The sequence below is a fragment of the Clarias gariepinus genome, chromosome 8 (genome assembly GCF_024256425.1).
Source record: "Clarias gariepinus isolate MV-2021 ecotype Netherlands chromosome 8, CGAR_prim_01v2, whole genome shotgun sequence".
Taxonomy (NCBI): Eukaryota; Metazoa; Chordata; class Actinopteri; order Siluriformes; family Clariidae; genus Clarias; species Clarias gariepinus.
This window is the reverse complement of record NC_071107.1, coordinates 22,449,107-22,465,992: the sequence shown is the minus strand read 5'-3', so window position 1 is coordinate 22,465,992 and position 16,886 is coordinate 22,449,107. Positions and strand designations below refer to the sequence as shown.

At 41.0% G+C, this 16,886-nt stretch overlaps 1 protein-coding gene across 3 annotated transcripts in view; it reads right to left on the bottom strand.

Annotated features, from left to right (window-relative positions):
• Window positions 1–2,523: 2,523 nt before the first annotated feature.
• fgfr3 (fibroblast growth factor receptor 3) overlaps window positions 2,524–16,886 on the bottom strand; it is a 37,984-nt gene continuing 23,621 nt past the window's right edge. Inside the window, exons 8-18 of one of the 3 annotated variants that reach the window (XM_053501763.1) lie at window positions 15,204–15,348; window positions 13,141–13,316; window positions 11,121–11,269; window positions 10,880–11,001; window positions 10,670–10,780; window positions 10,346–10,536; window positions 9,542–9,664; window positions 9,003–9,073; window positions 7,645–7,782; window positions 6,106–6,211; window positions 2,524–5,952 (exon numbers count right to left, since the gene is read on the bottom strand). In XM_053501763.1, coding sequence (XP_053357738.1) covers window positions 5,788–5,952; window positions 6,106–6,211; window positions 7,645–7,782; window positions 9,003–9,073; window positions 9,542–9,664; window positions 10,346–10,536; window positions 10,670–10,780; window positions 10,880–11,001; window positions 11,121–11,269; window positions 13,141–13,316; window positions 15,204–15,348 — 1,497 coding nt within the window. In that variant the 3' untranslated portion in view covers window positions 2,524–5,787. Of the gene's footprint in view, window positions 5,953–6,105; window positions 6,212–7,644; window positions 7,783–9,002; window positions 9,074–9,541; window positions 9,665–10,345; window positions 10,537–10,669; window positions 10,781–10,879; window positions 11,002–11,120; window positions 11,270–13,140; window positions 13,317–14,393; window positions 14,539–15,203; window positions 15,349–16,886 lie in introns of all 3 variants that reach the window. The other 2 variants (XM_053501762.1, XM_053501764.1) reach the window with 2 other exon arrangements.

Genomic DNA, 16,886 nt, shown 5'->3' with positions numbered 1-16,886 from the left:
TATTCCAAAACTATATCTGTCTTTGTACAGACATGTTTGTAAGACAACCTGAAGTTTTGTTGAAGACAAATAAACTAACAGTTAAAAAAAAATTTTTTTTTTGGAACCTTTAACTAATGCAAATTAAAAATCTGAATCAAATCTGCCTTATTATTATTGATGTATTTGTTTACATCAATACTGTACTGATATTTGCAGTACAGTATTAGAGAAAACTGTGTGTACTGCATGATATAATAAAAGTATATTTTTATTAACCACAAAGTGTGCTTTTTAGTACTTGGAATTGGCCAGATGTAGAACAGCATGCTACTGCTGCAATAAGAATATATTAATGGTATATTAATCATGTATTTGTAACACAGTAAAAATTGCTGTAATGTACTAATATTACAATAAATATATACTTAAATTTCATTAATTACTGTCAGGTATGTACGTTAGTACACACACAGCCATATTACTGTAAGTGTACTAAGTATACTTAAAGGTTGTTCCACAGAAAAGTATACTTAATACACCTGAAATTGTGCTTTTGTGCCATTTAAAAGCACTTAGTACAAAATGAGTTGTTCCAAAACAGCAAACTTCATGTATACTAGTCATTAGTCTGGCTGCAAGTACACTTAAGTATGGTTTAGCATGCTAGGATTTAATATACTTAGCATACTCTAATTTATCTTTGCCAAAAAACATAGCTGTGTCATCAGCATAACAATGGAAGCTAATAACATGCTTGTGAAAAGTTAGGAATACCTAGAAAAAGCATATGTTTAGAAAAACAACTAGTGGGCTTAAAACTAAACCTTGTGGATCACTGAACCTTTTTCTTAGTATACATAGAGAATTCACCATTTACATTAGGCATTTGGCAGACGCTCTTATTCAGAACTGCTTCAAAGGTTCCTACACTGGATAGATCAATATATTAGGTTACTAACTAAGTACTAATCAAATAAGACCTGAGCTAGAAGAGAGCTACAATGGTGTCAAAAGTTGCAATAAAGTCAAGCAATACAAGCAAGGAGACACGGCCCTGGCGAGACACGGCCCCTGTCTTTAGTCACATCAGCACTGATATTTAATCCAAATTTTAGTATTATATGAGGAGTGTGACCACCATTATGAGTGGGTAATATTATGTACTAATTAATCTCTAATTAAATCTAGAAAAGACACAAACAGTCTCCTTAGATCATCAAAATCAAAGTCTTCAAAACTTAATGCCTTGTTTACAGATACAAACAGGTTAAAAATTAAAATTAATCTGCATATGAATTAGGAAATTTAGAACACGAATCCGATCCTAATAATGAGATGAATCCACAGAGAGATTTATTTTTCTTTGGCTACATCTTTTAGATTAGTATAAGATGGTGGCACTGAAGAAAAGACAGGAGGCAGAGTTGGAGGTAGCAGAGATAAAGATGTTGAGGTTCTATTTGGGAGTGACGAGGATGGATAGGATCAAGAATGAGTTCATCACAAGGACAACCCACGTTAGATGTTTTGGAGATAAAGTCAGAGAGGCCAGATTGAGGTGGTTTGGACATGTTCAGAGGAGAGATTGTGAGCATATTGGTAGCAGGATGCTGAGGTTGGAACTGTCCAGCAGGAGGTCTAGAGGAAGACCAAAGAGGAGATTTATGGGTGCACTGAGAGAGGACATGAAGTTAGTTGGGGTGAGAGAAGAGGATGGGGTTAGATGGAGGCAGATTCGCGGTGGCGACCCCTGAAAGGGAATAGACGAAAGACAAAGAAGAAGAAGATAACAAAAAGCATAAAGAAATTTATATTTATGTCTAATTGTTATATGATGCTTGGATTATTCGATATAAACTGACACTATCAGTTTAACCAGGCAGTTGTATTTAACTGTATCCAGGAAGGCTAGCTTTGTTTATTGCTACGTTCTCATTAGGCCTAATCCAAATGTTTTTATTTGAATAAATATTAAGTTTCTAAAACATTGACAGAAAGTGCATTGGATGTAAGAGATCTAATATTAAATAGTACAGTTTTAGTAAATAGTAAAGTTTCAGAAAGAATGTGCTGGTTGTGATGTCAGTATTGTCTAATATTATGTTGATTAGGTTAATACAATAAACTGTAAGTGTATCTATATTTTTTTAGCTTGGGAAAGAGACACAGTCTCAATATGGTGGAACAAAACTGATATGTCAGTGCAGCTATCAGACGGTCGGTTTAGCCTATTTGTCTGCTCCTTGGCTCTGGATTGTCACTGATTAACTAGGCCCGTGTGGATATGCTCATTCAGGAATAAGAGCAATCTGAAAGGAATGTCTTCAGTGATGCTTACATGTAGGTCAGGGCTCTGTACAGGCCACTCAAGTTCTTCTTCTTCAAAACTGGCACATTTACCATTGTAATTTAGAATCAAAGGTTAAACTTGTGGAATGAGGAAAACATTGTTTAGTCTGTAAAAAAAGTAGAAAACAGCAAAGATAAAAGCAGTAGTACTTTGGCGCACAGTGCACAAAATGAAAAATCACAGTTTTATGTAGTGTGTTTATTGAAAATATTTTAATTAACAGCAATGTTTTGTCAGGCACAGACCGTGAGCATGGAGGTGTAGGTTCACCGCTGTGGGTGAAATGGAAATACAGAGGAATGTTCTAAGAGCAGGGACATAAATGAAAAAAAAGAAGCAAAGAAGGCATTCGTGTCTACTCGTTTGTAAACTATTTTTGCACGTCTCAATGTTAGAAGGTGAGAGAAACAGAATGAGTCTGAATGACCTGCTACTTTAATTCAGCAAACTTTATTCCTCCAAAAGTCTACATGGAATGCACTGTTGGACCACCTTCATTTATGAGAAAATACTGCAAAGATCACTTTCACTCCTAGTTAAAATCATCAATCTATATCAAATCTACTTAATGCATGGTAATAATCTGTAAATTAAAACTGTATTTTATCTGTAATATTTTCTAATAAGAGCTGAATGGCACTATCACATAGAACTATAAAGAAAGGACACATTAAGGTCGTGAGTAATGATGTGGCCGTTAGACCATATTGCTAATCGTTCCAGCCAGTTCAAAAGCGGCGGGAAAAGCATGATGTCTGAAAGAGAATGTAAACATTTTCATTGGAATTGAACCCTCTTCAACCCCAAAAAAACACGTCTTGGTACTACCTCCATCTTAGATTACAAAAGTGTCACAAACCCAACACTGTTGTATACACACCTAAACAAACTAAATTATAAATACAATAAATATTTGTGGGGAAAGGACCAGCATTAGGGCGCTGGTAGGGGTGCAGGGCCTTCAGTAGTAGAGTATAGGGGGCTTCGAAGGTGAACCAGAGGTTAAAGGTCATATGGAGGAGAGGCATTTAGGAGAAAGAGCATGTTTCAATAAGTAAATGTGAAACAAACACAGAGTGCCCTCCTTTCAGGGACAATAGCCTCCCTTAATGTGAAAAAGAGGCGGAACTTTCCTAATGAACGTCTTGCTTCACTGTCATCCAACAACAACAGCAACAACACTTATAAAGAAGTGCTTTACGAAATTAGTTTCAAAGAAAACCCTGCTTATGTTTCTGCTGCTGTGGCTGTACATTCAAACCTCTTGCAATACATCAAACCCTCCCTTTGGGCCAGGCACTTGATGAAAAGAAAATGGGCCGATCATAATAAATTTGACAGCACAGAGAAAGCGCTTTACACTCGATATTAACTCTACATATTATTATTATTATTTTTTGCTTGTTTTAGCAGCAAGTGCATCACTTTGTCTCTTCCTTTGTCCCTTTATACATTATTGCCGGTTCATGCACAACTGTCTAAGGACACCCTGAGACGCAACCAAACCTTCCACAATACAATGTTTGACTCACAAAGCAAGAGACAATCATGTATCAGCAACACACTCTCAGTTTGAAGAGGAAGAATGAATCTGAACTCTTTAACGGATTTTACAGAAAAGTTTGGCAGATGGAAGATTTTGGCACTTTGTATGAATATAGTGATGGTACCTCACAGTATATCACACTTTCCTTTTTTAGCATAAATGAAAAAGCATTCATAAAACACACTTTCATAAAATGGTTTGACCATATAGTTTCTACTAACTTAATTGATGCCATTTGGGGTTTTAACCACAAAGCATTCCTTCATATCAAAGAGTGACATACAGGACCACAGTGTTCGTTCTCTGGAAAAGCCTGTCTTTTTTTTGTTTTGTTTCATGTAACTTTAAGTTTGTTATAAAAATATAATAGAAGCATTTAAATCGCTGCATTATTTATGTTTTAGGGCTAGCAAGAGAAAATGTAGTCAAATAATTTTGCTTAAAATGTGTTTCTTTTTTGCATTAAACTCTGGCAAGTGCTGAATTCTTTAGCTCTCAAAAGTCTGACGATTTCTTCTCCAGAGAAAAATCACGTGTGGTCCTTGTATTCTATATATTAACACTGAGATCACAGTCAACACAATGTAAAACATGTGGCATTCGCATTTCATCTCAGAACTCAGAACTGGTTCAATGCTAGGCTCATGGCATTATGCTGGTTCTTATATTGCCAATAGTGTTTATACATTCTTGCCACTGTAAACAAAGAGATGGAACACAAAAGAAAATAAAAGGGGAAAAAAAACACAAAAAAAAATCCACTGGCTAAGAAAATGCTGTACCTCTGTGGTAAATAACTTACAAAATGAAACTCAACAATAACAATAACAACAAAAGAAAAACCTTTGTTTACAGTACCAAAACCCTAGACTATACTTTTAGACCTTAAAATCATTATGTTAAGTCTATAAATAGCTTTACAAATATACATGTTAATTCAAATAAAACTTTTAGCTTTTTAAGATTTAATGTTTACATGACCTCGACAATGTATGCTCATCTGCAATGCATTGTTCTTAAACTATTAGTTTTTTTTTTTTTAAATCAATTCTTTTCTCTTACATACACTGCTGTGGACTGCAATATGATACATATTTATATCTGTCTATTTACAATAGAAAATTTTGATACATACAAAACGCACAATTATATTTCCTTAAATCAAACCTCACATCTGGGATTCTGCTGCTTTAAGAGATTGGCATGTCAGAAGTTCTCATGAAAATAAAAAGAAAGAAATAACCGTTAAAAAAACAAAAACAAAACAGAACTGGCCATATGTTTGAAAGCAATGGTTTAAGTTTGATTTTGACGCAATCAACTGTTTTTTTCCCATCAGTTCCAAGTTGTCCTACATGGTATGACACGTGGGGTGTCACTCGAATATGTAGCTACTGTATAAGAAGTCCTCACTGTTCCACTGGTTCTGTGTTTGTTCGACAGGCACGGAATGGTTTCAACTTTCAAATTGCCAAGCGTTAAAGGAAAAACTTGTTTGTTTTTCAGAGTAGAAAAATAGGAATTCTCTTTAAAAAAAAAGCATGATTTTCAAAAAGCAGAATGTCAGCTTATAATCGGAAGAAGGGCATGAGGAAGAGGACACGTCGCAATGGTAGCCTTAATGAAGTGTACACTCGGCTTTTTTTCACGTTCGAACCTCGCCGAGCGGTTTAGTTTGAGACATGAACATTGCTGTGGAACACCCGAGCCTCCTCTTATCTAGATGTTCATCAGGGGATTAAAAAAGTGACCTCTCCTTGACCCCTGAGCCCTCTCCGACTTCCTCTTAAGGGTGTTTATGTTCTCATAATGCCGTTGTTACGATGGATATTTGGGTGCTGATGTCCGCTGTCGTGTTTAAGCTGTTCACACCCGTATAACGCTACTGCTGCCGTCGTCTTTGAAGCCTTTATGTCCGTATGATGCCGTTGCTGTGGTGGTGTTTAGGGAGGCATGGCTCGTCAGGCAGGGGATCATGAGCAAACACAGAGTCATCTCCGGAGGAGCAGGTGCTGTTAGAGTCTGGACAGGTGGGGGAGTACTGCTCAAACGGTACTGAGAGATCCAAATACTCCTGCAGAGATCACACAGAAACACACACACATAAATGCTGGGGTTTCTTTTAATACATAACAGCTGAGTAGATCTCTGAGGCACTGAGTAGTAACATAATAGCGGGAGAGCAAAGGAGGAGAGATGGAGAGAGAGAATATGCGGACACTCTTACATCAGTTGACGTCATGGAGAGAACCCTATCGTGATCTTCCACCAGCTGTCTGAACGTGGGTCTCTGAGATGGAACAGCATGCCAGCACTCACGCATGATCATATACCTAACAGTAGGACAGAAGTAGCATGGATTTAATTCAGAAAATAACGTCATATTATATAATATTTACAGCATAGTTCATCAGTACATCAGTATACAGTAGTGTATAAACTGATTCAGTTTTTTTTAAAGAGGGTAAATAATGATGATATGATTGAAATGTCGATGTCAAATCTAATTGAAAGAATTAATACGGTATGTGTACACTACACTGTATGTACAGTATAACTTTATGTATCTGTAGTGGATCCGAACATAAATGTCAGAATGTCATCCTTCTAAACGGTGCAACAGAAAAGCGATAGTGAGATATCTTAGTAGTGAAGGAGAGTAAAGGACAAAACTAAGCATTCCCTCTGGGGAAAGCGGTACAATACTCTCTCTCTACCTTATCAGTTACACCAACAATCGTGGGTATCTGTGAGCTCATGCAGGTAGAAGCAGACGGACAGCACTTTCCTCTGAGCATATTACACTGCACCTGTGATAGTTTTGGCCTCCGAGGTTCGTAGTTGTTGTCTGCTGTCTGACAAGTGAGGATCGGCCATGGATAAATCTAATAATTATTTTGTTATGGAAATTAATATTCAGTTTAAATAGCTTGGATCAGTGGTTTATCTTTTTTTTCTATTCTTCTTTTCGAATCTCATCAGAAATGTCAATTAATTTTCTATATCAGATCAGATTTATTTTACATTTATAGTCTCATTATAATTTATTGTTTCTGTGGGAACAGCGAATTCACCGGGACTTGTCTGGCCCTATAATCCAATCTACAATTTTAATTAACAAAGTATAAAAACACAGCTGTTGCTATAGCGATGCTTTCTACAATGAGATATTAAGTTTATTTTGTATTTTTTATAGAGCAGTGCTAATTCTTTGGTACAGTCAGAGCTAAACAGCTTTAAAGCTTTTCACCATGGGAGAGACTTCAGGAGAAGACTTATTTGTGGTTTCTTGGCAATAAGACAAACAATTTTTGTCTTATTAATGTCAACAAAAAAAAAAAAAAAAAGAGAGGCCGGTGAGGGAATAACAGTTTATCGCTGCTGTAACTTGTCTCGCAGACAGTAATAAATCCGACTGGATAAAACGGACGACGTGTCGTTCTGTGACTCATGAAAAATTGTATTTGTTGGCAAGGTAGAGGAATAAAACACTCAGCATTGAGCTGCATCACACCAGACCGTTTTCCAATAAAAGCATGTCCGGTGTTGTATTCCTTACTTAAGATCTCAGTGATTATTCAAGACAAATATTTTGAACACAAGGGATTCACCTAACAAAAAAAAAAAAAAAACGCACACATCGCAGGTTTATCCAATTCTATTCTCGCACAAGACGGTGCCATGCGAGAGACATTAGTGAACGTTCGCTGTAGAATGAAAGTTTATTGAAGGTTTCGAGCTGAGGTGAGTGTGTTCAGTGACGTACAGTTCATGAGTGCAGTTGGCAGGTTTGTCCATTCGATGGCCCTCCTTGAGCAGCTTGAAGAGCTCCTCGACAGGGATGCCAGGGTACGGCGATCCTCCCAGAGTGAAGATCTCCCATAGCAACACGCCGTACGACCAGCTGCAAGAGGACACAAGCCAAAGGTGAATATTGGCGGAGAAAGAGGCAATCAGAAAGAGAATAGCTGTGGGTGGACAAGTGGCCGGAGTCACAAGGACATCTCGGGCAGAGGATGATGGCTCGCTTTATGATGTGAATATCAGGGTGACCCATAGGGCAGCTTTTTAATGATTGTAGTAGTAGATTGTTACATAAAATAGTTTAATTTATTGTCTTGCATGACCAAGAAGATGTGGATCCACCACAGAAATCTCTTTCTCTCTCTCTCTCTCTCTCTCTCTCTGTCTCTGTCTCATTCTCTCTGGGGTGTTCGGTTGTGGGCGGATGTGAGAGGCCAGTTCTCACTGAGGCTTATAATGTGTGTCTGTGATAAGAGAGGCAAGTCCATTAAAGCAGTGTGTGTGTGTGTGTGTGCGTGTGTGTTATCACAAGCTGTTCTGTTAACTTAGGGTTCTTTTGTTTGGCCCTATTTCTTCCACACCCCCACTGAGCAGTGCTAATCAAATTAGCCACGCTGAAAGACAAGGGGAGCTACGAGCCAGCTCATGTTTGCGAGCTAAACTCCCTCTTGCTCACACACACACACACACACACACACAACATAGGAAATCTCTATGAATGCTGAATAATTGGCCCATCATCTCATCTGTATCCATTCATTAGCTTTATGTCAGACTCAGATCTTATTCACACACATCAGCAGGCAACAATTCTATGGGCGGTGCATGCACACAGACACACACACACACACACACGCAGTAGAAGCAAGAATAAAGCACTTCTTTTTTCTGTACTGTAGCGCCTAGAGCTAATAATATGATTTCACTACTGCACTCTGAGTTTAGGTAGAAAATGATTGCATTCCATTGGGACATATTGCACTGTGTGTGCATGTGTGAGTGTGTGTCCATGTGTGTGTGGGAGCCATGATTATATCACTCTACTGTAGTGTTGCACGTTCATACCTCCTGACTGTGTGAACAGGAACCTACACACACACACACACACACAACACCCCACCCAGCCATTAAGACGTGAATGACAGGGAAACACACACACACACACACACACACACACACACACACACACTAACACATGCTCAGATGCTTTGATGCTAACACATGCAGTCAGTGTATTCAAACACCAGAATACTGTCTGTTATGGAGAAAAGGTGGAGTGAAGGGGAAAATAACAGGTATGCGTGGGCATTGTCAACTCACACGTCGCTCTGGTGTGTGTAGACCCGGTCAAACAGAGCCTCCGGTGCCATCCATTTAACGGGCAGACGACCCTGAAAGCGGACACAGTGGATAAACACAAGAGATGAGCTGAGCCGGCAGGACTCGTAGATGCCCGGCTTACATCAACACAGTGCTGGTTTAATCCTTGGCTATCCTGGCTGATATGCTGACTCCACCACTGGGCACATTTCAACATTCCCACGAGCTCGAAGCCCTCAGAAGTGCTGCAGGTCATTCGGATTCTGAGCTACGACTTCTCCTAATACACCCCACTAAAGTGCAGTCCTGCATGCCAAATCAGTAGTAACATCAACAGGTATCGAGAGCGAAAAAAAAAAGAAAGGACCCATAGGCATGACAGTTCTCATGGCAGAACATATGATTTTAATATTTATAGAAGCAAACTACTTTGTTGTATGTGTTACATGAAAATGCCAGCAAAGCCAAATCAAACCAATTGCAATTTAGTCACGCATAAAAATTCGATACAAGCATTTAAGACCCTGGACTCGACTCACATTGGTGGTCTTTTTGTAGTAGTCTATGTTGTGCACGTCTCTGGCCAGACCAAAGTCAGCAATCTTCATCACGTTGTCCTCCGTCACCAGAACGTTCCTGGCCGCCAGGTCTCTATGGATACACTACGCACACACATACAGAGGACAGGTCATCACTACTAATCATGCGTACACCTTCAATTCATGTGAAAGAAATTTCATCTAACAGTAAGAGCTCTCTTTTCGGGTTTCTTTTTTTCTTTTCTCTAGTTCTTGCCCAGGTGCTATTTTCATGGGCAGAAAGGAACACATCTGCACTGACGTGGTGGAGTGCTTGCGAAAGGGTGTGAAATTCGAAATCCGCCAACACAGTGGTCTTTTCAAACCCACATGGGTTCAAAATAGCACAGTGTCGACGGCCATCAGGACTCAGGCCTGTTCCATTTCTTACACCACAGTGGTGGTAAATTCTCAAATATAACTGGTCGGAAGGTTTTTCTTTTCCTTTATTTCGTTTAACAGCACAGCTTTGGCAGTGGTACCAACTGCAATATAAAAATGGCAGGTTTGATTCTCAAACGTTACCGTTTCTATAGCAACGGATAATTCACCGAGACGTGTATGGTGCTCCACATGATAAATACGTTTTACTAAATCATTAACAGAGGAGTCTCCAGTGTCAGTGCAGTAAATCTTCCCTTGGAGCTTTTTCCCGCATTACATTACACCCATTATAATACATAAACATATAAACATGTTATATTTTTCCTGTGTGATGTGATCTCCCACAGTGTTACACTCTGACATCAGGTCATTAGATGGTACCTTCTGCGAGGCCAGGTACTCCATGCCTCTGGCTACCTGGTAGGCACAAGACACCAGGTCCTTAAAGGTGAGAGTCTCGTCTGGAATCTTACAGGTGTCAAACGAGTAGTCCATACCGGGAGGCCTCCGGGCACGCAGATACTCCCTCAGGTTCCCCTTCGAGGCATATTCCACCAACACATAGAGGGGACCTACACATACACATTATTAAAGCTTTTAAAGACTCAGTTCCATTTCAATGTGACTTGCATTGTGCTTTTAACTGTGGATGCTGTCACGAGATAGATATAGACAAACGTGCATGTTATCCGTGTGGGTACTAACCATCCTGTGTACATGCCCCAAGCAGGTTGATAATGTTCTTGTGTTTGCCGATCATTTTCATCATCTCCATCTCGGACACCAGGTCAGACAGGTCCTTGTCAGTGCCATCGTCTGAAGACGACAGGAACCATTTACTTATAAACAAACACACATCTGATCAATCAGTCTAACCTGTTCAAATAAATGACGAGGGAGGTCTTTGACTGCTACCTTTGAGCATCTTGACTGCCACTGTGATTGGCTTGTTGGGTTTCTCTTTATCGACACCGATGGCTTCAGCCATCACTACCTGCCCAAAGCAGCCTTCACCAAGAGCCTTCCCTAGTGTTAGCCTACAGAAACATACAGAGATCAAACAGAACAGTAAGTTCAATCAAGTTTATAGCATTAAAATGAAATTAAGATTAAGCTTGTTTAGTAATTCTGCTACATACTGTAGCAGGTATCTCACCTCGAGCGAGGAAACTCCCACTTGGGGTCTGATGGCAGTTCTAGCTCGGAGACATTAGGCAGCATCGGCCCATCGCTGGAGGACAGACGGGCGATCCTGACCAGCGGGGTGTTCGAATTCATGGAGGAATTGGAGTCCAAGGACACCTGCTTAAGTGAAGAAGCAGGACAGAATGTTATCGTCTCTGTCAGAGTGTAAGACAAGCATATAGTACAGAAAATAAATCAGAAAGCATGTAGAATAAGGAGAGGTTATAGAAACAAGGTAGAGATAAAGATGAAAAGCGTAGCCCGTGGTTTGTGTGAACAAGAATGGGGCTTGTCTCTCTTTGAGCCGGGAGAGACAGAAACACGGAGACTGTCCGTGCTCTTTAGCCAAAGCTGCACAGAGAAAAAGGAGAGACTGCAGCTGCCAGCCGAGTCGTGATATGGACACACAGAGACACAAGGAGCGAAATTTCAGTGCTACACACAAGCACACACTCTCAGACACACTTCTATGCCACCTCCTAAGGGATTGCCTAAGGAACCGTCAGCTTGTCTGCTGATTTCTGTCTCCTGTTCTGTCTTCCCGTCCTCCTTATTTCCTTTGCGCTCTGTCTCGCACACGCTCAGGCTGCTATGTATTACTATATTTCTCCCCTCAAGTTGATGGATGGCCTAGCCAGAAATGAGAAGTCTATTTCGGTGATATTTCCTCCTTCTGCTTTACTTTCAGAGTACTTTTTATAGCAACCGAAACCCTCCCTCTTGTTGCTTCTCTCTCTGTCTCTCTGTCTCACCTCTCGCTTCTTGTTCATGTGTGAGATCGGTGTTAGCGGTGTGAACACGAGAAGCTCAGGCAATGACGATTCAATCTAAGTCCTGTCAGAATTGCTTTTGAAGTAGACTCCGCAGAGGAATACCTGACAAACAGTATGAGCATGGAGCTGATAAGCTCATTGCAATCAGACACACACACACACACACATACGCACACACCACCTGTGTATGAAAAGATCAAATGGAGAGCGTCTCTAGGCACCTCACGATTCGATCTGGTTTTGATTCAGCGTGCCACGATGCAATTCAAAAACAATTTTTTATGCATCATGGCTTTCCATTTCAACAGCCTACATTATGATCATTTTTCCCCCCAGTATGAACGTTTGCTGATTTTTAAACACGATATTATTATTTTCATCCATCGTGAAAAAACACTGCTGTTTTTGGTGCTGTGTGCATTTTCCTAATAAAACCTAATTAACTGACTGATTATTATGTTTCACGCATTAACGTCCGTCAGCTTTTTAAGACAAACATTTTTCAGTACAACACACAACTTTGTTCTCAGACAAAATCGACAGCGACTAGCGCAATGTTTTTCTAACAGGTTCTCGGGGATCCTGCAGACACTCTGGGTTTTTGTTCTCCCCATGCTCCTTAAACACCTGAACCAAACCGTGACAAACACAATACTTTGTCCGGGTGTGCTGCGAGCTCCGACAAATAAAAATGTACTCTGCTGTAGGGACAGATTATAGAATTACCGAAATACAGATTCCATCCATCACTGCCTTGGCTCAAGTGCTATCTGTCAATACAATTCCTCCATTCTAAGCATCAGCAGAGGGAAACGCGTGCAAGAAACGACTGGGAGAAAGTAGCAGAGGAGCTGTGTGTGTTTTCATTTGCAGCTGCTGCCGTTTAAAATCTTTAAAACAACTGAGAGAGACTGGGTTGCACTGAAGGTGCAATCTGATCCGCACACTGGCAGTCATGGGAGAATATGAATAATCTTCAGCTACGCTACAACTATGACAAACTCCCACTCGCTTACTCTCCCACGCACAAGCGAACACACACGTGCACGCCTTCATGCTTCGGACTTCAAATTTTATTGCACGGATTTCAGAGAGCTTTATGGTAATGCAGGTACAGGGAAAAGAGGACACCATAAATTAAAACATAAAAGAAACAGAAGGAAGAGAGTAAAGAGGAGGGGGGTAAAATGATCAAATCTTGTATCTACTTTCTGTTACCTGTCTCTTGAGGGGGAATTTGGAGAGCTTTTGTACAGGAGGCGCCGGAAGCGTCTTCTGCGTGGTCATGCGCATGCGGCAGAGGATGATGATGATCACTGTGAGGATAAATAGCACGCAGCCCGTTCCGTAGATTAGGAAGTCGGCGTAATCTTCCTCTTTCTCCATCTCTACAGCTGACACAAGGCAAAAAAAAAAAAAGGTTAGTTTGACATAGGGCAATGAGACCTGGAACAAATGTGTCCGAGGTTATCCATATTAACTATTTAATCACCTGAATTAACTGGACTTTATTAGGGGTTTAAAATAATAATAATAGAATTTAAGTATGTGAATCTATTAATTATATGATGTTTGAAAGCATGAGCTGTAAACCCCACAGAACCCCCCCAGGTAAACACTTCCCATAATGCTCATCTCCCAGGAGACTCAGATACTCATGTGGCATCCCTAGCTCCCTAAAGCGGACTATAAAAAATGAGCTGAACCTTTTTTTTAATTAAAGAAGGTAGGTGTGTGTTTGCGTGTGAGAGTTAATGCTGGGGTGGAGGCTATATACGGATGCTGTCATTTACTGCAACACCCCACAGAGGTAATAAGAGTGGAATAATGTAACACATGATTGAACACCATCGGCTCATCCTGGGCCGAGAGCTCTAGAGCTTCTAATATGTATGAAATGAAATCAATGAGGACGCTTCAGCACTTGTATCGCCACACTGACTCCAAAATCGATTTTTGTCATATAATTTTTTTATTTATATGTTTGCATTTGAGGTGGTGAAATAGTACCATTCCTCTATAATCCTACATATGGTGTGCCCTAAACTACTGGCATGTGTGGTTCGAGCTAATTATTGGTGAAGTTTGTTTAGAATTGTAATAAATTCTGGAAAACATTGTGATATTTATAGAATCGCAATACAAATCGAATCAGTACTTAGGTATCGTGATGATAGTCCCTGGTGACATCACTATTAAGTAGGACATCCTGACTTAAGGCTGTATGGTAAAATAAATACCCTTCTATGTCACATTTAAGAACTGCATTTTTATGTAATAATCTCTTTTTATACATATAAATCTATAAATCACACGTATTTTCCCAAAGATTGCTGAGACAGTGTCACAATGCAGCATAGAAACCAATGCGGAAATCATATACCAAAAAGGGAGTCTCTAAGAGTAGAGCGGACAGACCCGGAAGACAAAAAGAAAGACGTGAGGGATCAGAAGAAGAACAGAAGGTGTACCTGGTAGCACGGTAAGCCAAGCTGATTGATGAGTAAAACCTATAGAGTTCCCCGCAAGACATGTGTACTCGCCCGCATCCTCAAAAGACACGTTGGTCAGGAACAGAACCTCCAGCTCCTTATCCGTAGTGTTAATGCCAGCGGTCTGAAGAAGGGGGAGATGAAGGGAGAGGGAGAGAAAGAGACAGAAAGACTCATAAACCACAAACCCCGAGAGAGAAAAGAAGAGGAAACGTGACCCGTCACCTAGCGGAAGCAGCTATCCCGTCACCAGCCACCAATATCGCCAGCCAAGCTTCCCGGTTGTCATAGAGACGACCTGGAAGAATATAGACGAGGCTCCGCCTCCTAGTGCCACCGCTCCAGTGTATTTGGTTGCTGGGTCTGTTTCTTATTTAGGTTGAGCTGAAATTGCTTCATGGTGAGGTGGCCATTAATGTCTTTAAAGCTTCTTTGAGCTTTCGATGGTTAATACTGCCATCCATTCATCACAGGGCGCTGCCAAGTGTGTACGTGTGTTCGTGTGTGCATGGAAGGGCTCGCAAAAAGATCAGAGGTTCAGTTGTGGGCAGCAGTGTATGGGAATCCAATATGAATGAGTGTGGTTCGCATTAGCGTGGCCCTTGTTGTGTTTTGTATTGATGGTATCAAAACGATGAGGATGTGTAGATTGGATTAACACACCAACACAAACACAGCTGAGAAGTAAAAAGCGTAAAAAAAAAGTCAGCTTTAGCCACCGCCACCCGGAAGGAGAATGATTAAGCGCAGCTGATCGGCGGTTCAAAGGTCATCACTCTGGGGGTTTACCTGGTTGGCGCACTGCAAGCCAGAAAGGGATCTCAGACTTGCCTAAAAAGTTGGAGGCTGTGCACCAGTACTGTCCTGCATCGTCCTCTGTCACATTCAACAAAGTGAGCCTACTAACATATTCCTTATCCTTACTAGTCAGATTCTGCGGAAACACACAAACACATGCAAGCATACTTATTAAGCGGCGACACACTCGCTTCTACACGTATACAGTACAGTGAGCTCAATGTGTCTCATAGACATTTCATTTCAAGTTCAGTCTCGCAGATCTGCATATAGTCATATCAGTCAGATCTGATATAGAAATCGAACTGAGGTTCCTTAGAAACGAAGGTGAACCCGTTTAGACATAGATTTGGTCTGCGCACAAAAAAACAGCACAGAGAAACACTACCTCTGTGTTTCATACACGTCTAAGCGCTAATCAGCTTAAACACTTTCCCTCTCATTCTTCCAAATATAGCTCTCACGTGTTTATTTCATTTCAATTACACACACGCTTTGTTCTGTGTTGCTCTCTCTCTCTTGGTTTTCCCCTCTCTCCCCAGACTCTGTGCCACACATGATCTGTTGCTCTGTGCTGTGGGCCGGCTGGGAGGAGGGATAGGAGGTTTCGGGGCACGCAGATGAGGCTGTGGGGAAGGAAAAAAAAAACGGGTGCGCGGCTCGCAGTAAAATACTGTTTCAATTATGTGGGAGTCGAAAATAGAGTGGCGGTCTGGCTAGCCGTCGCTCTCCCCTCCTCTGCCTGCTGACTCTGCCCTTCCCTTGCTTCCTGCGCTCATTTTTTCCATGGCTTTTTCGGGTGCCTCATCTCTCGCTCCCACTCTCCTCCTCCTTCTCCTCTTTTGCAGAGGTAGCAGGGCAGTGGGGAGAGTGGCTGTCTACCCACGCGACGCCAGCACGGCGGTTTGCTTAGCCTGAAACAGATGTGCACCACCTCGTTTCACTACTTGTTCTTAAATAGGAGAGAGATAGACCAGGAGAGAGAGAGAGGGATAGAGAGAGAGAGAGAGAGAGAGAGAGAAGCCTATTCCTCTTGTCACTTCTAAGGCAGGCAGCACAGGCAACTAACGAGGAGGGCACATGAGACTCTTTATTGCATCATAATTATCCCTTCTTCTGTCCAAAGGGCCTTTTTTTGGTTCTTCCCATACCTGGATGCTGGCCAGCGGTTTACCTGAGATGTTCGGTGATTACATCATTTGGTTTTACAACGCAGTCAAGAACACAAAAAGCACAAACAGAAAAAACACCACATCCATGGTGGCCAATCTAACAAGATTAACCATTTTAAATAACAATTTCTCATCCCTGTGAACTACAACATGTGGTTTTCAACAAAAGTCATTTTTGCATGGTGGTAAATCCAGATGCTGATCAGATGCCATTAAGCGTGGCAGATGTTCTTAGCTTTCTGAAACAGACTGTGACACTAGTATAGGGCCTGACTCAGTCAGGTGTGATAATAGGGGGATAGTGATAGTAATGTGGTCCCACAGTAGTGTGGGAGTACTGTGTAGTATAAAATAGTCAGCAGTGTGTCAGCAGTGTGAGTGTCAGTACTGTGTGATCCTCAATAGTGTGTCAGTATTGTAACAGCGAAAAGTGTTCCATAATCTGGGGTATGTGTGATTAGTGAAATGTAGCAGTAGTGTTTAATGGTCAGTAGTGTGTAAG